The 23,656-nt window shown below is 44.8% G+C and overlaps 1 protein-coding gene across 1 annotated transcript in view; it reads left to right on the plus strand.

Moving 5' to 3' along the window:
- Positions 1-19,751, plus strand: part of NINJ1 (ninjurin 1) — a 37,549-nt gene extending 17,798 nt beyond the window's left edge. The window contains exons 2-4 of the mRNA XM_039481332.1: positions 3,955-4,189; positions 12,794-12,959; positions 17,391-19,751. Of these exons, the coding sequence (XP_039337266.1) occupies positions 3,955-4,189; positions 12,794-12,948 (390 nt within the window). The 3' untranslated portion in view covers positions 12,949-12,959; positions 17,391-19,751. The remainder of the gene's footprint in view (positions 1-3,954; positions 4,190-12,793; positions 12,960-17,390) is intronic.
- Positions 19,752-23,656: the final 3,905 nt, after the last annotated feature.

The raw sequence follows: 23,656 nt of genomic DNA on the forward strand, positions 1-23,656 counted from the left end.
GTCACCACCTTTGAGAGCAGTTGCTCAACGATTGCGTGGGCTACTTGCATCACAGCAACCCCCACGGTAGATTTGCCCACGCCAAAGTGGTTCGCTACTGACCGGTAGCTGTCTGGCGTGGCAAGTTTCCAGAGGGCTATGGCCACTCGCTTCTGCACACTCAGGGCTGCTCACATCCGGGTGTCCTGGCGCTTCAGGGCAGGGGACAGCAAGTCACACAGTTCAAGGAAAGTGCCCTTACGCATCCTGAAGTTTCGCAGCCACTCTGTGTCATCCCAGACCTGCAGCACTATGCGGTCCCACCAGTCCGTGCTTGTTTCCTGGGCCCAAAATCTCCGTTCCACAGCATGAACTTGACCCATTGCCACCATGATCTCCACTGCCCGGCGTACCCTGCTTTCTGAGAGGTCTGCGCCACTCTCCTCACCGCGCTGCCGGAGCCTCCTTGCCCGATTTCTCAGCAGCTGACTGTTGCAGAGGTGGACGATAAGGTGCGAGGAGTTGACAACGGCCATAAGTGCAGCGATGATCGCAGCGGGCTCCATGCTCGCAGTGCTGTGGCGTCCGCGCTGTAACCGACCAGAAAAGTGCGCGAACAGATTTCCCGCCGGCGCTTTCAGGGAGGGAGGGCGTTTGAGAGTGACGGTTGAATGATGACAGTTACCCAAAACCACCCTCGACACATTTTTCCCCCAGCAGGCATTGCGAGCTCTACCCAGCATTCCAATGGGCAGCGGGGACTGCGGGAACTGTGGGATAGCTTCCCACAGTGCACCGCTTCCAAAGTCGACACTGGCCCCGTGAATGTGGACTCCGAAATTCGAATTAGTGTATTTAGTATGGATACACAAATTCGACTTCATAAGGTCGAATCCACAAATTCGAACTAAGTTGATTCGAAATAGTCTTGTAGTGTAGACAAGGCCTAAGTGTTTTTGCTCAATAGCTCCAACATTTACACCTCTACCCGGATATAATGCTGTTCTCGGGAGCCAAAAAAATCTTATTGCGTTATAGGTGAAACCGCGTTATATCGAACTTGCTTTGATCCGCCGGAGGGCGCAGCGTCGCCCCCCGAGCGCTGCTTTACCGTGTTATATCCAAATTCTTGTTATATCAGGTCGCATTATATCGAGGTAGAGGTGTATTTTGGGCTGCTTTTCCTTGAAGGTAATGGGAACACAGCCACACAGGTTCTCACTGCTGTTCGGGAGACGGTAACATTAGAGGAACTGCAGTGTTTATATAAATGAAATTCAGTAGCTTGTGTCCATGTCCTTTCCCCCCACAGGAAACTGAGGCAAATAGGGTTGGGTGGGTTTTTTTTTGTTTGTTTTTTTAAATATCATGGGTCCCAAACAAAGCTAAATAAATAGCTAGTTCTTCCTAACTGAAGTTTGGATCTGGAAAATTAACACTTCCTCTTTTCACCACGAGCAAAGTCTCAGTAATCAAGACCTCTGTGTGAGGCTATGATTACATGGATTCATTCCCACTGCTGCTGTTTCATGACATTTCTCTCTCAGTACATTATTTAAATTGTGTCCAGAGAAATGAGGTCAAATTTTGTAGTTTGTTCTCTTGGAAGGAACTGGGGAGTTACGTGGCGTAGCAGAACACATTTAATGCACTGAAATTTTTCTAGCTTCAAAGATGACAAGCACGGGATGGACAGTGGCTGAACTGGCTTTGAAACTGGAAGTTTGGCTGTTTTGATCACAGCCACTGACCATTTTAATTAGAGAGAGTGTCTTCTGCATTTGAAGTAACCTTTAAATAGAGATTTTTCCCCACAGTGCTTAACCTTTCCAAAGAAAACATTTATTTAGTAAAAAATATCCCTAACAAATAGGAGTTAAAAAACCCCAAACCAAAAAACCCAGCCACAACACTTTTTATAATCTTTCAAAATAAATTATATTGAAGTAGTTAGAAACCAAAGATATGGACGAGAGGGAAGCTCATATATAGTCAGTCACATAAGAGAAAAGGAAATTGTTTGTATAATTAAACATTCAGTAAGGAAGAAGAGTTATTAAATCAAACATCGAAGGTCTATATTCTGCTCCCTCTTATGCCTGTGCAACTTGATGGAGGTGAGTAGAGGTCCCTGGGCAGGGCCGGCTTTATGCCGATTCCACCGAATCGGGCCCCGTGCCTAAGAGGGCCCCATGCCCTAAAGAAGAGCGCCGAACTTAGATACCTTTTTAATTTTTACTCACACGGTGGCGCTCCAGTTCTTCGGCGGTGGGTCCCTCACTCGCTCTGGGTCTTCGGTGGCAGGTCCTTCAGTGCCACCGAAGACCCGGAGCGCCGCCGGGTGAGTCATCCCTGCCGGGGCCCCATCAAAACTATTCAGATCGGACCCCACAGTTCCTAAAGCCGGTCCTGTCCCTGGATGTATAGTTATGCCTTCTGTTACACCCACGTAGTACAATTTGGTTCATGGTTTCAAGTGTGTACCAAGGGCCAGGTTTTTTAGAGAAGTCAAAGTGAGGTAGGTGCCTAACCTGCTTAGAGAGAGACAAGGTGAGTGAGTTAATATCTTTTATTGGACCAACTTCTGTTGGTGAGAGATACAAGCGCTTGAGCTTACACAGAGCTCTTCTTCAGAAGCTCGAGAGTTTGTTTCTCTCACCAACAGAAGAACTCTGTGTAAACTCAAGAGATTGTTGCTCTTACCAACAGAAGCTGGTCCAAATAAAAGATATTAACTCATCCTCCTTGTCTCTCTAATATCCTGGGACCAACACAGCTACAACATAAGCTGCTTTTAGGCAGTTTTGAAAATCTCACTAGGTGCCTAATTCCTTTAGAAATCTGGTGCCAATGACAGCATTTTACTGATATCCTAAAGGATGAGGAAAGAAAAAAAGCAAGAGAGAACAGATCTGCTACGTCTACTGTTTTCCCCAGTAGATTACTGCTTTTCTGGCATTTGGTATTGGAAATCCCCTGTATCTTAATCATCTCCCTTCACATGATATCAGAAATGGAATATCCACATATGTATGGATGGACGGGGGCAGCATGGGAATATCCACCAGTGTATCTGGGTGGCACACAAATTTATGCAGCAGTTTAATCCAACAAATCCTCAAACAGGATTATTGAATGACTCAGGTGGTGCACAGGCCTTGTCCCACATCCCACACAAGGAGGAGTTTCATCCAGTGTAGTGGGTGTTTAAAGCAGCGGCTCTCAACCTTTCCAGACTACTGTACCCCTTTCAGGAGTCTGATTTGTCTTGCATACCCCCAGGTTTCACCTAACTTAAAAACTACTTGCTTACATAATCAGACCGAAAAAATAGAAAAAAAAAGGTCAGAGCACATTACTACTGAAAAATTGCTTACTGTCTCATTTTTACCATACAATTATAAAATAAATAAATTAGAATATAAATATGGTACTTACATTTCAGTGTATAGCATATAGAACAGTATAAACAAGTCATTGTATGAAATTTTAGTTTGTACTGACTTTGCCAGTGTTTTTTATGTAGCCTATAGTAAAACTAGGTAAATATCTAGATATGTTGATGTACCCCCTGGAAGACTTGTGTGTACCCCCAGGAGTACACGTACCCCTGGTTGAGAATTGCTGGTTTAAAGTATAGCCCTGGTTTTAAAAATGTTTAAAAGCAATCCAATTTATACACTTCTTAGCCTTTAGATTATCCAGATTACCCATACTTTGTCTCTTGTGACATGGAAATTCTGATTCACATGCTTCTAACAGTTAATACATTTATATATATATCTGCCTTAAGTCCAGGCACAATCTATTGCTCCTTGGTTAGAGGATCTTGGTAGGTGTGAGCACACATAAACAGATGAGAGCAGTACAGAGATGAGCAGATTAGGGAACTCAGTGCCTGGACCAAAATCTCTTTCTTAACTCGCTAACCCATTAAACTTGATGTATCCATAACTGAAATATTTTCACTTTCAGTCTAGTTCACCACCTCAGACGCAGGAAAATAGTGCCTTTAATGTGAACCACTACGCCAATAAGAAGAGTGCTGCAGAGAGCATGTTGGACATTGCTCTTCTGATGGCCAATGCATCCCAGTTGAAAGCAGTAATGGACCAAGGACCTTCCTTCTCATTCTACATCCCACTTATTGTTCTCATCAGCATATCCCTCATACTTCAAGTTGCCGTGGGCGTGCTCCTGATATTCCTTGGTACGTATTAAGAACATTACAATTTATTTTACCTATAGGATTAACCCTGTTTTTGCATTTTCCTTTTGGAAAGAAAGCTATTTAAATAGCTTTGTCTCAGAACAGGTTAAATTCAGCTACAGAATACAGGAAATGTTTTTAGCGTGTTGGCTTCCTTTTCACTGGGGAAAAGTGGATTGCCGATAAACTTCCTCATTTTTAATAGCTGACTGCAGGAAAATGGATGATTATTTCAGTGAGGCTGGGGGAGCAAGGAACATAGTTAAATACAGTGCACATTAAACAAACAAACAAATCTATATAGGGCAGGCTCCTTATGCCCCGTAGCCTCATGCAATTAGAGGCAATAGAGTGTTAAGGAATGACCAAAATGTTATTCTGTAGCAACAGCACTGTAAGAGTAGATTACACCTCCTCCCCAACATCTTTACCACCAATGACACTACAGTCCTCCACCCCACATTACCAATGTCACAGACTAATGGTGGTATCCTAGAGGTTTTCTTTAGTTTATCACTATATCCCTCCCCCCCCCACACACAATTTCTTTTACATTGATGCTGTACATTGGCTTTAACAGCTTTAAAGCAGTGCGAGTGAAAACAGAATTTGATCCTGAATACCAGACATCAGCATAAGGCTTGGTAGGAATAAAATCGACTTCTTTGAAAACTCCCAGTCTTCTGGGGTAAATAGGGGAACTGATATTACTGCATGTACCATAAATGGCATTAAGGTGCATTTTGGAATATTGACATTCTGGTTACCACACGCATCGTACAAAGAACAATGGAAAGATATAGTCAAGGATGCCAAAGTCATTACAGGTTTTGACACTAGTGATTTATAGAAGTATTAACTGGACTTAAAGCTAAGAAGAAGAGATTCACCCTTTCTAGCATCTCTTACTGGTATATAATCCCTTGAAAGAAATGGATTGACAGCCATAAACTATTAGAGAATTGTTCAAAGGGAAGATCCTGGATTCTGTTTGAGGAATAGTCTAGCTAACAAACAGCTAAGGTAGAATTTCTTCACATAAAAGACACATCTAATCCATCATCAAGCCCCCATCACTTCATCTTGATTTTTTGGCCAACAGGACATATAACATCAGAGTAAAAGCTGATATGTCTGTGTCTGGGGACCATCCTCTGGACTGGCAAGGAGATTCTAGCACAAGCATCAAGATTACTTTGATTTCTAACTTATTTGTCACTATTAATATTCATTATTACCAGTGTTACATGTGTCTGATTACTGATAAGACTGAAAAAAACATCTAGGATACTACCACTAAGTTTATCAGTAGAGAAAGCATTTATACTTTTTCTGAAAAATAGTTAAGATGATACATTTATTATTATGACTCATTTAAAGATAGAGGCTGAAATCCTTACTGCATTGGGCTCCAGTGGGAATGTTGCCATTGATTTAATCCAAATTATTTAATACTGAGAGTATGTAGAATCAGAGGTCTGCTTTTTGCATTTTCTATTATCCTTGAATTTACAGAATCCATTGCAGTTTCATGCAGCTGGAAATTAATGCAGCATTTTTATTGATGTTTTTCAAAATGTCAACACTTACTGTCCTAGCACTAGGAATTTCTGTATTTATACTACATACAAAAATCCAAGACCCAAGAATTAGTTATTCAAGTTCTGAGTTTAAAGTTAGACTCCTTGTAAATTAACAGAGCAACTGTGTTGTGTAGGCCAGGGGCTGGATCCTGTGCTCCTTATGCAAAACACTGACCTCAGTAGAAGGGATGTGGATGGGGAGTGGGTACAGAGGAATCCATTTTGTATACTCCAATCCTATGGTTGCATTAGTGGTCCAAAATCCATTTTGGTGGAAAATTCCAAATAAATGGTACTAACGGACTGTAGCCCAGAATTTGCTAATATGCGTCTCTGGGATGAGAGTGGAGAACGCCAAGGGATTATGCAGCCTTCTTCCAAAACATTTTTGAAAGTGATAATGCAAATGATTCTACTATCAGAATCTTTTGATAGACTTTGCATATACTTTGCCATCACAGGAGTGAGATGTGTAGTGAGATTCCAGCATCACTTTGCAAAAATTGTATATAAGTCCTGTATCTGGGGCTGTAGCATTCATAAGAATCACCTAGTCAAAAGGAAATAGACACCCAAAATATCTGCAGCACAAGTTTCAAGAGTTGACCTGAGATGCTTATGCAAGTTGCCAGAGGAGAGGCTTAGGTTTTCACCCACAGCCCCGAAATAAGGGTCTGCACCACAGCCCATTGAAATAAGTGGGAGTCCTAAGTCCTACTGACTTCAAAAGGCTTTGGATCAACCCTTTGCTACTGACAACCACATACATATTAACATTGCTTCTGTAGATTTTAAAGGCTCTTCTTTTGAAATTAAGCCCATAAGATATTTGTGCTTTTTCATATGTAGAAAAGAGAAGTCTGGAAAGCAGTAGCCACAGGTCACACAGGGCAGATTTCTCATTGGCTACTGTTTTGCTTAATTAGCTTTCTTGAAGCACAACTGAGGAGGCAGCCTCCTGTTCCAAGGGTGAAGTTCCCTGTTAGCGAGGATGCATGGGCTGTGGTGTCTGACATGCTGATGGCATCCAGCTTTATGTTTCTCTCTTCTCATCCAGCCAGGCGAGTTGAGTGCCTTTGCCAGTGTCTGGAGGAGATTGGGGAATAGAGATCCAACTGGCTGTGACTCAATTCAGATAAGACAGGAGGGTGAGGGGTTACAGCAGCGGTCCCCAACCTTTTTGGCACCAGGGACTGGTTTTGTAGAAAAAAAATTTCCGCGGACCTGCCCCCTATCTGACCCCCACCCACTTCCTGCCCCCCCGACTGCCTGCCCCCCTCAGAATCCCCGACCCATCCTGCTCCTTGTCCCCTCACCATCCCCCAGAGACCCCCACCACCCTGGGACCCCACCCCTGCTCCCTGTCCCCTGACTGCCCCAACCCCTATCCCCACCACCCCAAGTCCTGAGAGACCCCCGGAACACCCACAATCCAACCCCCATTCCCTGCCCCTGGCCGCTCCCCCAACCTCCGCCCCCTCTCTGTGCCCTGACTGTCCCCAGGACTCCCTGCCCCTTAGCCAACCCCCCTGGCCCCAGCCTCAGCCTCTTACCCCCGGCTCCCTCCTCACCCGGACAGGGCCGCCCAGAGGATTCCGGGGGCCTGGGGTCTTCGGCGGCGGGGGGCCCTTCCGTTCCGGGACCCGCCGCCGAAGTGCCCCGAAGACCCGCGGCTGGCTGCCCCCCCGCCGCCGAATTACCGCCGAAGCGGGACCCGCCGCCGAAGTGCAGCCTGGTTTTCGGCGGTAATTCGGCGGCGGGGTGGGTCCCCGCCGCGGGTCTTCGGGGCACTTCGGCGGCGGGTCCCGAACGGAAGGGCCCCCCCGCCACCGAATTACCGCCGAAGACCGAGCTGAACTTCGGCGGCAATTCGCCAGTGGGGGGTCCTTCCACCCCAAGCAGAAGGACCCCCCGCCGGCGAAGACAGGGAGTGGGAAGAAGCTCCTGCGCCCAGCCCCGCGAGAGTTTTCCGGGCCCCCCGGAGCGAGCGAAGGACCCCACTCCAGGGCCCCCGAAAAACTCTCATGGGGGCCCCTGTGGGGCCCGGGGCCTGGGGCAAATTGCCCCTCTTGCCCCCCCCTCTGGGCGGCCCTGCACCCGGAGCCTCAGCGCCTCGCCCGACAGCTGCAGCGTGCCTCCGGCGGGGCCTGAGCTCCGTCCCGCTCAGAGCCGCGTGGTGAGGGGGTGGGGCTGGGAGCTCCACGCCGAGCGGAGGGAGCTGAGCTCAGCCCGGAGCTCGCAGCCCCGCCCCCTCACCATGCGGCTGTGAGGGGGCGGGGCTCAGGGGCCCCGCTGGAGACACGCCGCTTGATGTGCTAGGGGTCGGTTCGCGGCCCGGTACCGGTCCGCGGCCCGGTACCGGTCCGCGGCCCGGGGACCCCTGGGTTAGAGAAAGCAGCCTGAATACATGGCAGAAACTAGATCTTTAATGTCTTCATTGATTGTTGCTGAGAGACTGGCTTGAGCCCCATTGCTGCAGAATAATCCATCTCTCAGCAGTGGCAGACACTGCTTTTTAACATTTATATCTGGCTAGCAGGCTGCAGTCTTCTTTCAGGTGTGGGCCTTGCGTCTCTAATGCGTACCTTTTGCCAGCCTGTAATGTGTTCTATTTGGGGGCTACACCCAAACTCCGTTCAGAAGCTAGAGATAAGGCAGCTGTGCAGCAGCCCACTTGGTAAACAGAGTGGTGTACAGCCAGCACATTTAGCTGGTGCTTTAAGATCAGCACTGGCTGCTTGTGAGTTTCCGGATGTGTCAAGTGTTGGCATGACTTAGAGTTCTGAATTGCTTAGGGTGTTCGTATCTGAAAGGCTCTTCCCCAGTGACACACTGCCACATACGTGCTGGAACTAGGGATGTTGCTGTACCCCCTGGCTTGAAGTGGTTTCCAGTATGTACGGTGTTTACAGTTTGGTTCAATGGCTCTCAGCACCCCCACTATGCAAATTGTTCCAGCACCCCTGCACTAACCATTGTGGAGATCAAAAGCAGTCAAGTTGGACCCCTCCTTGGTATTAATGGAATGAAGGCATGAGCTTGCCTTTCACATGCAGATATGGCTGCTGCCTCAGTGTGTGGTTGTTGGACAGACAGGTTAGCTCTCTGGCTAAACTAAAACTTCCCCATTCCCCCCTTGCAGAGTAATGAACGTTGAAGCCATTATTCAGTCTCTTTCCCTTTGTTATAGTTCAGGCCCAGAGTGTGCCAGTTTTCACCCTTCTCTAGGGAAGATCAGCAACTCTTCTCCCTCTTTCTCCCATCCTCTCCCAGAAACTCCAACCCTGGGCTTTGAAAGACAGCAAGTGCTCAGTCCAACACCCAATCACCCTCCCCTGAATGCAGCCTTGCTCAAGGCCTCTCTTGCTCCCAGGGTTCTCTTCTCCAGATATCTAGCTTTTTAGATAGCTTCCTCCAATTGCTCAGGTGAGGCCCAGAGTGGTCTCACTGGGTTTCTGAGGCATGACGTATTCTTGTCACTCCTTCCCATCATTCCTTGCTGTGAGCTTTCAACTCCCATCAGAAGTGGGAACGAGAACTCTGAAGAATTCCCCCGTTTTGGGTTGAACCAGCAACTGGGCCATGAGCATGCTGTAAAGGACCAGTATTCCCTGCCACAAACCCAAAACAAGTGCAGAATGTGTCTGCTATTTGAGAAATAAGTTGGCTATTTCCTTCTGGTTCTAAACTGCATGGAAGATTACACATGGCCTGTCCTTTGGAGAGAGTGGTTTTCTGCACGCTTTTCCTTGAAGGTGCTATGGCACCATTAACAACTTTTTACAATGGGGAAAAATAGAGTATTTTGAAATAGTTTAGGCTGCCTGAAATGATAGTGGGATTGGATTACTATGACAAAAGGTTTAAGAATAACTACTAAAGAACAGTTGAGGTTAGCTGCATGCTTAGTACTGTAATAATGAAATAGGATTACTATAATTCCATCTGAAATCTCAGAGTTCTACTTTAATAGATGGAGCTGTATTTTACCTACTTCCTCGCCCCTAATTTTGATGAATCATCAAAATGACATTTCTCTGCAACCTGATGTGTAACACATGAGATCCTCTAGGTACATATACATTGTTGTCTTCCCTTCCGCCCACCCCCCACCCCACCAGCAGCCAGCCTTAAGAAACCCTATTCTTAAATACTACAAGAAAGGAGTTGTAGTTCATTTGTCTGGAACTGCCGTGCATTACAGTGATCCAGGAGATGTTAGAAGACACACCTCCACACACACAAAATGACTACAGGCATGCTACCAGCAATGCTACAAAACCTGTTTTTTCAGGTTGCATACGGGGTTAACTCTCAACAGTTTTGGTGTCAATGTAGATGCAGAGTAGCTGAAATGGTCAAACAGTCCCCTCCCACTACTGCCCCACAGTGCTCTGGCTGGCTTGGGATGTCTCTCACCACACGCTGCTTCTGGGAACAGAGCTGAAACTATGGGACAGATCCCCAGAAGCTATTTGAATCGAGGGAGTTTATAGGACAGCACTAGCATGGAGGCAGGGCTGCAGTGGGTCATAAACTAATTCAGCTTGGCTAGCTCGGATTCACTGAACCATTTGTGCTTAAACTAACTCAGTTACAAATGGGGCCAGTAGATCTTCAGTGTTCAGAATGCCCACATGTAGGGCCCTACCAAATTCATAGTCGATTTTGGTCAATTTCACGGCCATAGGATTTTTAAAAAAAAATCTTAAATTTAATGATTTCAGCTATTTAAATCTGAAATTTCATCATGTTGTAATTGTAGGGGTCCTGACCCCAAAACGAGATGTGGGCGAGAGTTGTGGCACTGCTACCCTTACTTCTGTGCTGCTGTGGCTGCCTTCAAAGCTGGGCACTTGGACAACAGCTGCCACTCTCTGGCCGCCAAGGTCTGAAGACGGCAGCGCAGAAGTAAAGGTGGCATGGTATGGTATCACTACCCTTACTTCAGCATTGCTTCTGGCGGGGTGCTGCCTTCAGAGCTGGGCACCTGACCTACAGCCACCGCTGCTCTCCGCTGCCCAGCTCTGAAGGCAGCACAGAAGTAAGGGTGGCAATACCACAGCCCCCCTAAAACAACCTTGCAACTCCCCTGCAACTCTCCCTTGGGTCAAGACCACCAATTTGAGAAATGCTGGTCTCCCCTGTGAAATCTGTATAGTATATGGTAAAAGCACACAAAAGACCAGCTATCACGGTCCATGACACATTTGTTATGGCTGTGAATTTGGTAGGGCCCTACCCATCTGATAAATAAACCCCACCCTGATTTGTATAGCAGAGTTTGCAAACTACACATCAAGGGGCTTTGGTAACACTGTTTATGATACTGTTGCTGCTACAGCCTGCATGGTATTTAACATCTTATTCAGATTTTTCTCTCTTTTGTTTATATAATTTATGTATCTTACTACCAACCAAAGTTAGAAGAAGATGTCCTTTCATTAGTTCTCTTTAAGGGCCTAATCCAAAGCCCGCTGAAATCAATGACAGTCTGCCCACCAACTTCAATGATATTTGGATCAAGCCATAAATGACAAAGCCCCTGTTTAGAGAGAAAGTGGTCAGAGGAGATTTTTGGCTTGCCATAATGCTGAACAGTCCTGCCAGATTTCACACAAGCATATTTAATATTACTCATTGTGACAAAGTTCCTCCTCTACCTTGGTGGGTCCTGCGCTTATTGGCAGATTTGCTCACCTCAGTGATCGTCCCCACAGTCTGGATCAACTCCTCCTGTGTCTGATCAGGAGTTGGGAGGTTTGGGGGGAACCCGGGCCCGCCCTCTACTCCGGGTTCCAGCCCAGGGCCCTGTGGATTGCAGCTGTCTATAGTGCCTCCTGTAACCGCTGCATGACAGCTACAACTCCCTGGGCTACTTCCCCATGGCCTCCTCCAAACACCTTCTTTATCCTCAGCTCCTTGCACCTTTTACTCCCAGCTCCTCACACGCACTTCCTCTCCTCTGGCTCCCCCTCGCCTGACTGGAGTGAGCTCCTTTTTAAACCCAGGTGCCCTGATTAGCCTGCCTTGATTGGCTGCAGGTGATCTAATCAGCCTGTCTGCCTTAATTGGTTCTAGCAGGTTCCTGATTACTCTAGTGCAGCCCCTGCTCTGGTCACTCAGGGAACAGAAAACTACTCATCCAGTGACCAGTATATTTGCCCTGTACCAGACTCCTGTACCCACTGGTCTGGGTCTGTCACATCATATATACATTTTACAAGATCTAGAAATGAGGCCTAAACCAATCTAATTTTATCTTCTCTTATTTGTCCTCCCCTCAGCAGTTCAAGCAAGGAAAAGTGCAAGCAAACAAAATAAAACTGACTGCAAGCTGTGATGATTTGAAATTTCACTCTCTGTTAAACAGACGTAATGCTCCTGCTTTCCAAAAATAAAAACTAGAAGCCATAGGAATAGCCATCAGTGGCTAGGTATGAGGAAGAGGGCAGGTACAGAAATGTCATACTGGAACAGATGGAAGAGAGAGATGATTGGGCTATCTAGAAAGGATGTACAGCCCATTCTGTCATAAGAGACTAGACTTTATTGGCTCTCATTGGTAGATCTTCTGATAAATGAGTAAAGACAAGTTTTCAAGAGGTAAAGTAATAAATATTTAAAGTTTGCGTTATGACAGTTTTAATTTTTCTTTCCAAAAGGAAATGTACTGTAAGGAATATTACTGCTTCAAGTGTTGGGGATATCTTTTCTATAGGACACAGTCTGCATCTAGCTACACATAGAAAGACTGGGAGCTGCACAAATGTATCTAAGAGCAGAATTTGACTCTGACAGTATAAGAAGATATTACATATTCATCACAAATGAAAATAGTCCCCTTAGATTTTGTAACTTTGGCCGCAATGCTAACTTCCCTTTTTGCAGGACGGACGTGTCTGGCATCTAGTGAGTGGGAAAGAGAAATATTTACATAAGATAAATAATAATAAGCTTTTTACCGTGTGTGTAAATGTGTTTTGATAGTAAAATAGCACTTTTCTCTTTTCCTTTGAAGTAAAATATGACGTTCGTAAGACTGAAAAACAAGCCAAGCTGGATTTCCTCAATAACCTTGCAACTGGACTGGTGTTCATTATAGTAGTTGTGAATATTTTTATCACTGCCTTTGGAGTGCAGAAAACAGTGGCTGTGACAGCTTCAAGCCAGTAGGTAACAAGAAGGTGAGTTATGATCTTTTCAGATTTTTTCCTATTGCCTTCCACCTGACTGCACACTCAAACAGCCTCCCCACTCCTCATCAGGGCCTGAAAATCATGTTTTTTTAGAAAGTGATCATTTCCCCCTTTAAAGATTATCTGTATGATCTCTGTAGAGAACAAGTGTATTCTTCACACTGTTCTTGAATCAGATTATAAATACTAGGGATTATCGATGAATTTGATACTGGATTTTAACTGCAAAGCGCAAAAAAAGACTTGGGCATACAGAAGACAGTTTTGTACTCCAAGAGGGGCCCCTTGTATGTTCCCTCTGTGAAGTCATAGAGAGCATGCCTCAGGAAAAGCCACTGCCTCTTCTCAGTGCTCACGAAGCCAGTCAAGGGACTGAAAACTGTACTTTTACCCTTCTACTACAAAAGCTTTTTTACTAGGCAGGTTTGCATTTGCAGTATATTGCTATGCCAGTCAGTTATTAACACATGAAAGACTTTAGCCAAGCTTTTGGTATGGTTTATTGTTAACCCAATACAGTGTTAGGCGGCAGCAGAGACGTTAGACTTCATTTAATGTGCCCTGTGGTTTTCCCAGGATGCACTTCTTCCTGTTTGTAGAAGCCCAACCCAGGCAATTCTGCACTACAGGTTGCTTTGCTAAATGTGGTAGAACTGTATTATTCCCCCTACCCGAGCAGTGTAATGTGGAAGGTACTTGAAAATAAGAGGCTCTGATTTACCCTTCTATGTAAGCGTAGAAGAGCTTGCGAAAGATCAAAATGTATGTCTCAGTAGCATTGAGAGGCTGCATTCTGGCTGAAATTCACCACAGTGCAGAAGGCAAGCCCAAGAGCAGGGTACCACTACCATCACACTTAAGCCCTCAACATAGGATTTAAATTGTATACACCTCTACCCCGATATAACGCGACCAGATATAACATGAATTCGGATATAATGCGGTAAAGCAGTGCTCCGGGGGGGCGGCGCAGGGCTACGCACTCCAGCAGATCAAAGCAGTTTGATATAACGCAGATTCATCTATAACACGGTAAGATTTTTTGGCTCCCGAGGACATTGTTATATCGAGTTAGAGGTGTACCATGTACCTTGCTCTGGCCCTCTGCACGGGGGGCACGTCCTCTTAATCCCAGATCCCTATCCAAGAAGACCTGTGGACGAAACCATTGCATGGAACTGCCAGTAGTAATCCCATTGTGTGCCAGATCCCCACGCTAATCCCACATGACACTGCACAGCCTGATGCCCATCTGACAGGGGGATGTGTAAGCTCTAGCAGCAGCAGCAGCAAAGACAGTTACATTTTTTTTAAATGAATGTAACATTAAAAAGGCTTCCATATACCTGCTCCGAGTGCCCTGCCTCCTATTCAAAATTACAGAGTCAGAACCACCATCTCAGTCAGCCTCATCCCTTCTACAGAGTAGCATTCCCTGGTATTACACACAAAAAACACAACCAAAACACACTACGAACACTATGGTTGAAAAGTCAAACACTCAGAAGTTAGGGAATTCTGGAATTGCAAAACCCTGTGCAACCTTCCTTCACCCTCAGGAGTCTGGCCTAAATTCACACAAGAAGCCTGTGCAAGAGCCGGCAATGGAAGCCAAGAGGAGACTACTAGGTCCCAGCTCTTATATCTAAGGCACTACAAACATTTTTTCACTTCTTACAACCCTTTTCCTCATTCACACCCCATAGTGTGCAATGGCGAGGCAAGGGAACTGTTGAACTAGTATCAGGTAATTTCCCTACTATAATGCATACATACAAGGGGGCCACATTAAGGTTCCTTAAGTAACTTTAATTCTCACATTTCCCTAGCTTTTGAGACCTTCACTCTGCAACCTCAACTGCCTTTTAAGTTAGGGTGTTTGTACATGGGTTCCTGGGGTTTTAAAAAGGAAAATTGAGGAAAAAACCCAAATTCCATAATTTAGAATCACATCTAATGTCTGCTAGGGTCACTAGCTAATGGGCTTTGGTTCCAATTCTGCTGAAGTGAGAGAGATCTGTGCTGTGGATCTAAAGGATTCACTTCTTGTTTTGGACTTACCACTGGAAGGGGCATTGTCATGGAGCACGACTGCCCTGTAGCACTCCCTGCCTCTGTTTCCTCCTCCCAGGTGTTCACATGGCTCAGCCATGCAGCTGGGTCACCCTCAGTTCAATCCTTTTTCAGGGGTAACAAGTCCAAACAAACAAGCCCCAAAGACCAGAAGAACCTTTATCTGGGAGAATGTGAAGGGAGGGGCAAAATAATAGTTGCAAGCCTTTTAAGGTAGCGGGTATGAGGGCTTCTGCTGAGGAATTAGGGCTATGAGGTGCATAAAATCATTAAAATCAGTCAGCAGAGAGTTGAGACCAGAAAGCGTGGATTCCTCCTCCCAGTCCAGCACATCTTTCCCTTTGCAGCGTACCATGAGATACTTAGTACAGTCTTGAAGCATGCTCAGGGCAGTTGCTTTTGTTAGAGAGCTGTGTGTAGCTGGAGCATACTCTGTGCACAAGAAATGTTCAGAAATTTTACCAGCTAGCTTCTAATCAGCTATACAGAGGGTGCAGATAGCAATATTTAGGGACTTGTAACTTCATCAAATCTAGGTGAGTTTTCACGGGGACAGCAAAAGGCACTTTGTTCCCCAGGACTTCCTTTGCCAAACATCAAATCCCTCCTTCAGGATGGAGGCACACAGCTACAGGACTCAGCAATGAACATCTTAATGGGTCTTGCAGCTGTTACATGCGATCTACAGGTCATCTGTTTCCGAGCTTCACAAGCCAATTGTGCTTTGGGCAGAATTAACATGCCATGCTGGGTTCTGTGTCAGTTATTGTACATCATCCCTCTAAACACGCACAAGTGATTCCTCCTGCAGATTTCTACCACCTGCCCATTGACTTTGCTTCTCTCCCCCACCACCCCTCCACCCCATGTGTGGGAGAGTTGTAGGCATTTTGTGGGGACAGTTGTTTTTCAGTTGCTGTGGTTTTGTGAAATATCATGTTACTTAGAATCCTCTGTGCCTGATGGAGACAGCTATGTGGCATTTACGTAGGAGTTTCTTCATTTCAGTGCCCTGGGCAGTGAACATGCCAGAAAACACACATGACCCAAAGGTTTGGGGTTTTTTTCCCCTTTACATTATGTTTGGGATTTGGGGTCTCTAGCTCGCAGCAACCATCTTCCTGAAAAATCAGAGTCTGAATGTTCCTTCTCTGTGATCCCAATGGGAACCTTTAACACCTTGCATTCTGCCCAATGGATGCCTCTCTTTATAAGCAGAGTACGTAGGTATATGTTTCATTAGTCATCCACAACATTTGTACGCACACAGGGTTATGTACCTACCACAAAGGTTGTCTGACTGAAATTGTAATAGAGATTTCAGGTCCCCGTTTTGCAATGAAGACAAAACAGCAACTCATTTAATTTACCTTGGTGGGAAGAGGTCAGTTGAGAAGTAGGCCCTATCACCTGCACAAGACTGTCATTATGCTCCGGCCTATAAGCTGTACGTGCGGGTGCACACACACTTCTCAACTTGAATGGCTAACTCAGAGTTGTGCCTGGGTCCTTTACCTTTTTTATCCTTGCTTGGTATATGTTTGAGGTTTCTGAAAAAGGCGCTTTGGCTCTGTTCATATTTTAATTTAACAAAGAAAAGATTAAGAGGTGACAATTACAGTCTGTAAGTGTCTACATGGGGAACTGGTATTTAATCATAATCTCTTAAATCTAGCTTAGAAAAATCTAATATGATCCAATGGCTGGAATTTGAATTTAGACAAATTCAGACTGGAAATAAGGTGCAAGTTTTTTAAGGGTGAGAGTAATTGACCACTGGAACAGTTTAGCAAAGGTTGTGCAATCAGTCCATCACTGACCTTTCTAAAAGGTCTGCACTAGGAATTATTTTGGGGAAATTCTATGGCCTGTTGTATCAGAAGATCAGACTGGATGATCATGATGGTCCCTCCTGGACTCAGAATCTATGAATTATTTGCCCACTGGCACATGCAGCCTTTGCTTAAAAAAAAAAAAAAAAAAAAAAAAAAATCAGCCCATTCACTCATATACAGTCTTTACAGATCTTTGAAAATAAATCTTTTTCCTCTCTGGGATTTTGGCAAAAATACAGCCCCCGGTAGCCAAACGCAGAGTGGCAGCTAGAAGCGAGGCCCTCACTGGACAGCTCCCAGAGTCTGTAACAGGCACTGGTCTGCTCATGAAGGACTGTGTTGGCATGCTACCCGTGAAGGACCATGCTGGGTGGAAGTGAGGGCAAAGCTGGAAAGTCCCATGTTAGGCCAATATGGCAGAAGCTTTTGATTCCATTGCAGAGGGAACTTACAGTGACTCGCAATTATTACATAATTGAGCTTAATTTTTTTGCTTTTCATTTTATTTCAGAGATCTGAACCCTTGACCCCTCCTCTAAGTACTTCTGCACTTGAGCCAGTTAAACTTGGACACAGAAAGGAGAAGCTGAAGTTATTCAAGCCAGCATTTTTCTTTTTCCTTCAAATGACTTGTTTTCTGTGCCTGGGATTTTCATCCTATTAAATATGTAATATTCAGTTTCTAGTGGAAAGGTTGAGCATTTTAACTGCTAGTTCATTGACTCTGCCTTCGAAGAGTCTGCCATCTCAATTTCTATGGAAACTGGAGTTCCTCAGAGAAATATGCAATGTGAATGAATTCAACAGGAAACAAAGCGATGGCATGAGCTCCAAAGGCATCTCGGACTTCTCACTTTTTGTGCCTTCTGTTTTCTTGATGGGTGAGAAGTTTCCCAACAAAACTTGCTGTCATTTCCACTGTGGAAACCAAGGGTCTTAATTTCTGGCACAGTCACACTGTCCTAACCTCTCTCCAGGGGCGGCTCTAGCCATTTCACCACCCCAAGCACGGCGTCATGCCGCGGGGGCGCTCTGCTGGTCGCGGGTCCCGCGGCTCCGGTGGACCACCGGAGCCGCCCGCCGCCCTCCGCGGTGTGCTGCCCCAAGCACGCGCTTGGCGTGCTGGGGCCTGGAGCCGCCCCTGCCTCTCTCAGTTGTAGCTAGGTATTTGTATTCCATATTGCTGTAGTGGAATGCCTTTATGTTGTGTGAAGATGGCCATGCTTAATTTTCCCTCTTTCTAGGGAGCAGTTTGTCTCTTCACCTAAACCAAAAACTCCACCTCTTCCAAGGTGACAGGAAACCAGTAGGAGCAAAAGTTAACAAGCTTTTGTTTGCCCAATTTCTCTCTCACAAGTACTCATTGGCCCAGTTTCTCTGTTGCTGGATCACAAGGGCCTGCATAAACCTTCCCTCCTCTTGGTGCAGGGTCCCACAAGAAGTCCCTCTGCCTAGTTTCTCACTCTCAGTCGCTGCTGTCCTCCAATCCATACAGAATGATTATTATCCACAGCTCTAGCACATCCTGAAAAGGCTTGTAAAAATGCTGCCATAGCTAGGCGCCACTGAGTAACTTAAGGACGGAGGTTGACGTTCATCCCTGCACAGAGGGCAAGGCAAGGCCTGTAAGCTATTAAATCACATATAACCCATCAAATTAGGATACAGAGGGACACATTTTCCTCTGAGAAAAGGCCTGATCTCTGCACTTATTTGCTTTTGTGAGTTTGACTGATTCTTAAAAAAAAAAAAAAGTAATACATTTAAAGAGATAGCAAGAAAAAGATCCTCAAGGGCTCATGTTCCCTGCTGGCACAGGAAGCAAAAAATTTTTAGAGGGCATACTGTTGCTGGCAATGGTGTATATTGCGAGTTTTGTTGCTTAGAGTTTTTTAATCATTTTACTTCTAATTTATCATTCTTGCAAGTAGAAGGATTTTAGTGTCCTTGCATTTTAACATGCTTGTTGATATAAATTGATACTAATATATTTCTTGTGTGATCACTTTATTTTGTACATTTGTAGCCCAAAGTGTAAGCTTTTAGGAGAGTTAGCAGCAGCACTCATTTACAGTTTTAAATTGATAATCCTCTCTTCTAGTTATGAATACACGAATAACTGGGCTTAGAGACTTATCTTGTTTACTGTAGGTTACATAAGAATGATCCTTTAACCAGAAACAAAGCAACAAAGTTACTATTTTTCTGTATTGCTAGTTAAAAATATATACATACAAGCAACATAGAAGAATATTAAGCTTTTCTTGCTTTGTTTCTGGTCAACGTTTTTCTGCAAGATTTCTGGCAACTACTGTTTCAAATGACATATATATATTTAAATGTAGCTTGGAGCAGCTGTGAGATGAGGCACTTAGGACAAGTTTCCCTAACAGTTAATTTGTCTTCTGTTAAAATTAATGAAGGAATATCAGAATGTACCTGTATTATAGAATATTCTCAATACTGTATTGCAGTGTGTTGATTGTTAAAATATCATTTCTATACTGCTTAAAATAAAGACTTTCTTCTATTAAAAAAAACAACCAAAAAACCCACAACGACAACAACAAAACACAGTAAAACAGCAGGTGGAACCCTTCTGAACGTGTATTTACCATAAATAAATATCAGAATGGCTTTGATATACGCACCTTGAGTGTATCGCATGTGCAAAAGGTAGCAAAATATAGTACTATGAAATATAGTACATCCTCATGGTGTAACCCTAACTAAATAGCCATTGCAGTGGCAGACAAATGATTCTGACCCTTTAACTCAGGTTGGGATCCTAATTATTTCTGATTCCAGAATAGCATGAATTTTTCTAAGTGCAACTTTCCTTTTTTTATTGGTGAATAAATAATTTTTCTTACTTCTGTTTCTGGTTCTCATTTACTCTCCACCTTCAGACATTTTATTACCCCACAATGCACACCTGATGTAAATGACTCCATTTACCTCACTGGAGTTTCTGCTGCTTGCACCAGGTCGGAATTTGGCCCGGGCTATTTCTAATTCCTTCCTTCCTCCCTCCCCTTCTCCCATCCTTACAGACACGGAAAGCCAAACCAGGCTCATTTCACACTTATATACCTTTCACTGGCTAACAGTTGTGGTCGAGAAGTACAAGGGACTCAATTTCTTACTACCTACAGACTCATGCTGCTGCCTCTGCTACATTAAGTAGCCTCTGGGGACCTAGGTCTTTTACTCACCAACACAGAACACTTATCTCTAGAGCAATCCTTGGGGCTTCTATAGGACTTGACCAATTCAGTTTCCCTTCGCTTTATTTACTCTAAATTCTCACAGCCTTTTCTAGATTTCTGTGTTTGCTTCATTTGTCTCCTCCATTCTGTCTGTTTCTCTTCCCTTTTCACGATCTGCCAATTTTTCTATATTCGCTCTCAATTTCTTTTTAGTTTCTTCTTGCTACTTGACCTTTATTCTCACTGGCATGCAAAGGAACCAGCTGTTTCCATGGTTTTTCCTTGAAAACCTCATAGGAACAGCTGTTCTCATAGTATTTTCCACCAGAAAGATATCCCACCCTCCAGCTGCTTATGTTATATCCGAGGGAAGAGAATCTACTGGATCCAAAACACCAAGTGATGAAATTATGGATGGATACAGTCTGTTCCCAATGGATTCTGGGGAAAATGTACCCTAGCTAAAAAACTCTCTCTTGGCTAGAGAGAGTTAGGCACGCGTATCTAGAAATTAAGGGCCAGATTTTCAAGATAGCTGAGGACCTACCACAGCAGCCAGATTTTCTCGAGAGCTCAGCTCCCATTTACCCAGCATGCTGAGCTCTTGAAAATCTGGACACCCAGTGTCACAATGGGAGCTGCTGCTCAACTCTGAAAACTTGGCCTCAACTATGGGTTCTGAACACATGAAAATCAGGCTAGGAGTAAATAGCCTGATTTTCAAAAGCTACCAAGCGCCCTCACCATTCTCCTTAGATATGAATAACTTTTGCCAGATGAAAGGGGTGATGTTTTATTGCCATGTTTTCACTGCAATTAAACGAGAATTGCAAAATGTCTTCAGTCATGCAGTCTATATTTTTAAGACATGGAGGCCTTTAAAAATCATGTATTTTTTATCAGGCAAAAGCTTCTCCAAGTTGGTTTCACCTATAAATAATTTAGTTACATTAAAAAGAATTCTTATCGGGCACCTATTTAAAATCCTAAATGACCATCTCATAGCAGTATCAGATAAATGCGTCATTTTCTGCAGCTTCTTGGTCTATTAAGCTTTCCCCATTATGTCCCCACAGTCAAAAACTGCTTGTTTCTAGGCAAAAGTTTCAATTAAAAACAAATAATCAATAATGAAGCAAGATGAGCTTTTATTGGCCATCTTGGTTCATATCAGTTCATCTCATTCTGTATTCATCAAAATGAAAGTAGGGCAAGAATTACACATGCTGTTTAGGTTATGTTATCAGTACCTCCAGATCTAGGGCTGTTTAATGTTGCAGCTCTCTTGGTTTCATTTTAATTCACTTCAGCAAGTTACAATGACCAAATGTACTGGTCTGCAAAGTTATTCTAGGGTGTATGCCCTAAAACTCATAATCAGCTGGAAGCTGTTCTCCAGCAGAATGTTGCTAGAAAATGGACTGAAGTGGTAAATGTAGCTCTGGTTAATTTCAACCTTTACTCAGAAACAGTAAATAATAAAATAATAATAAAGCCCCTAAAACGCTAACCTGCATGCTGCTAAGAGCTGCACAGCTTAGTGTATGCCAGACCTGCATTCACTTATTTTGATAGGTCTGTACGTAGATTTGCTTTTGAACTCAGTTCTTTCACATATGGCCACTGTTCTGTGCCCAGGAAAAGTTCTCCACTGACATCCTTTTCTTGGCCTCTTTGCCTTGTGATGGCTGTGTCACAGGGAGGCTGCACCCTGTCAATGAGGGAGGCCCAGAGCCCTCATGCCAGAACAGATGCTCTGAGTTTGGCCAAATAATAGGGTCGAGCAGCACCTGGGCCTAAGGGATCAAGGACAAATCAGAGAGGAGACAGGCTGGTGAATCAGAGCTGGATGAGTGGGAGTCAGGGGCAGGTGAGAGCTACCAGAGAACTGTGGAAGGTGTTTCCTGGGGGAAGGTAGGGAGAGCAGCAAGAGGGGTTTGCTCGCTGACCTTCCCAGGCTAGAGTCAGGGGGCCAGACAAGACTGAAGGCAAGGGAGCAGCAGAGCAGAATACCAACTGATGTCTCCACAGTGGAGAGCTGGATCTAGGGGAACAGTGAGAGGAGCAGGGGGAGGGAGGTCCCTGGGCAAGGTTGATCTCCCAGTAGGGTGTGTGGGGCTTCCTGCTGGGAAGCGTGGGGTTGCAATCCAGCTGGGAGGCTGGGGTGGCTGTCCTGGCAGAGGGAGAGAAGAGGGTTAATTGGAGCCTATGTGTGGTGGAAGACACTGGAGTGTGGTGAGGATGAGGGGCATTCCTGCTTGGAAGAGCAGTCTTAAGAACTAGAACTAGATTCCTGGGGAGTGGGGGAGATATGGACTATGTTTTGGGATTATGTTTTGTAATAAACTGGCCCCAAGGAGGGGTGTTATTTAATCAGGAGCCCAGTGTAGAGGCACATGCGTTGTGCTGTGGCCTGTCATGAGAGGGCACTTCAGGCAGGCTTGCCTGATGACAGGTTGTCAAACCCAGAAAACTAAGTGATTTCATACAGTTGGTAATATACAGTACTGTAATCTGAATAATAGAGATTATTGGGGAAACAATTATCAGGTGAAATTGCAGATTCCAGGCAGTTTGTCTGACTCACGTTACCAGGAAATTATGTGGAAAGTCTGGCCCTCATTTCATCCATGACTGCTGCTGTCACAAATTACATCTAGCCCAGTAATAGCATATTAGTAGCTGAAAGCCCTTGCTGCCACATCGGATGTGGCATCTGGGCCCAGTAATCCACCATCTGTGCAGACTCCGTGATACTACCAATGAAATTGTTGCATGGAAGTTACCTGTAGGGTAAGGGAGGGGATTGGTTGAGTTACCTCTGATACCACAATTGTGTAGGACTCTTGGTGAAGCATAGATCCAGCTGTGCAACAAGAAGGCATGTAATATGGTAGAGAACTTAAGTGAGATAACAGGCGGCAAATCCCAGTGATGATCGAACCTGGTGATATTCTGAACCAAAAGAGCTCTCAGCCATGATTGTAACTGCTTCCATCACCTCACACTGACTCCACAGACAGTCTAGGCTTCAGAGTAACATTCCTGGAATCTTATTATATAGCTACTGTACCAGTAGTTGCACCATTTTATAGCAGGTCTCTCAGTAAAATAAAAGTATATCAAGCAAGTAATTCTCCTACATTATAGTGACAAGCCTGGTTTACTGCAGGCCAATGGGAGCAGTTACTAGTGAATAACTAATCATTCAGTGACTTGTGTTGAATGGATTGTTTGGTAATTCAGGGTTACCTATATTACATCTGACTCCAATAAAAATGTTACATGAGGGTGAATAATCCATTCATTGGTTTATGATCCTGCAGTTCCTCATGTGATGTTCTGGAAATGCTACAGTTTTGCTCTGATTTCTCATGTGCATGCAGTAGGGGACAGCTACAGGGGGTATGTCTGCACTGCATTGTAAGCCCAGGGTCTGAACTCAGGCTCAAGCCTACCCCCCAACCCAATTTCCAGCTATACACAAGTCACACTAGCCCAGGGGTTGGACCCCACGAGGATGGAAGGTCTGAAGCTGGGTCAAGCCAGGACCCAGGATTCAAGCTCT

Source organism: Mauremys reevesii, linkage group 7, assembly GCF_016161935.1.
Source record: "Mauremys reevesii isolate NIE-2019 linkage group 7, ASM1616193v1, whole genome shotgun sequence".
NCBI classification, from domain to species: Eukaryota; Metazoa; Chordata; order Testudines; family Geoemydidae; genus Mauremys; species Mauremys reevesii.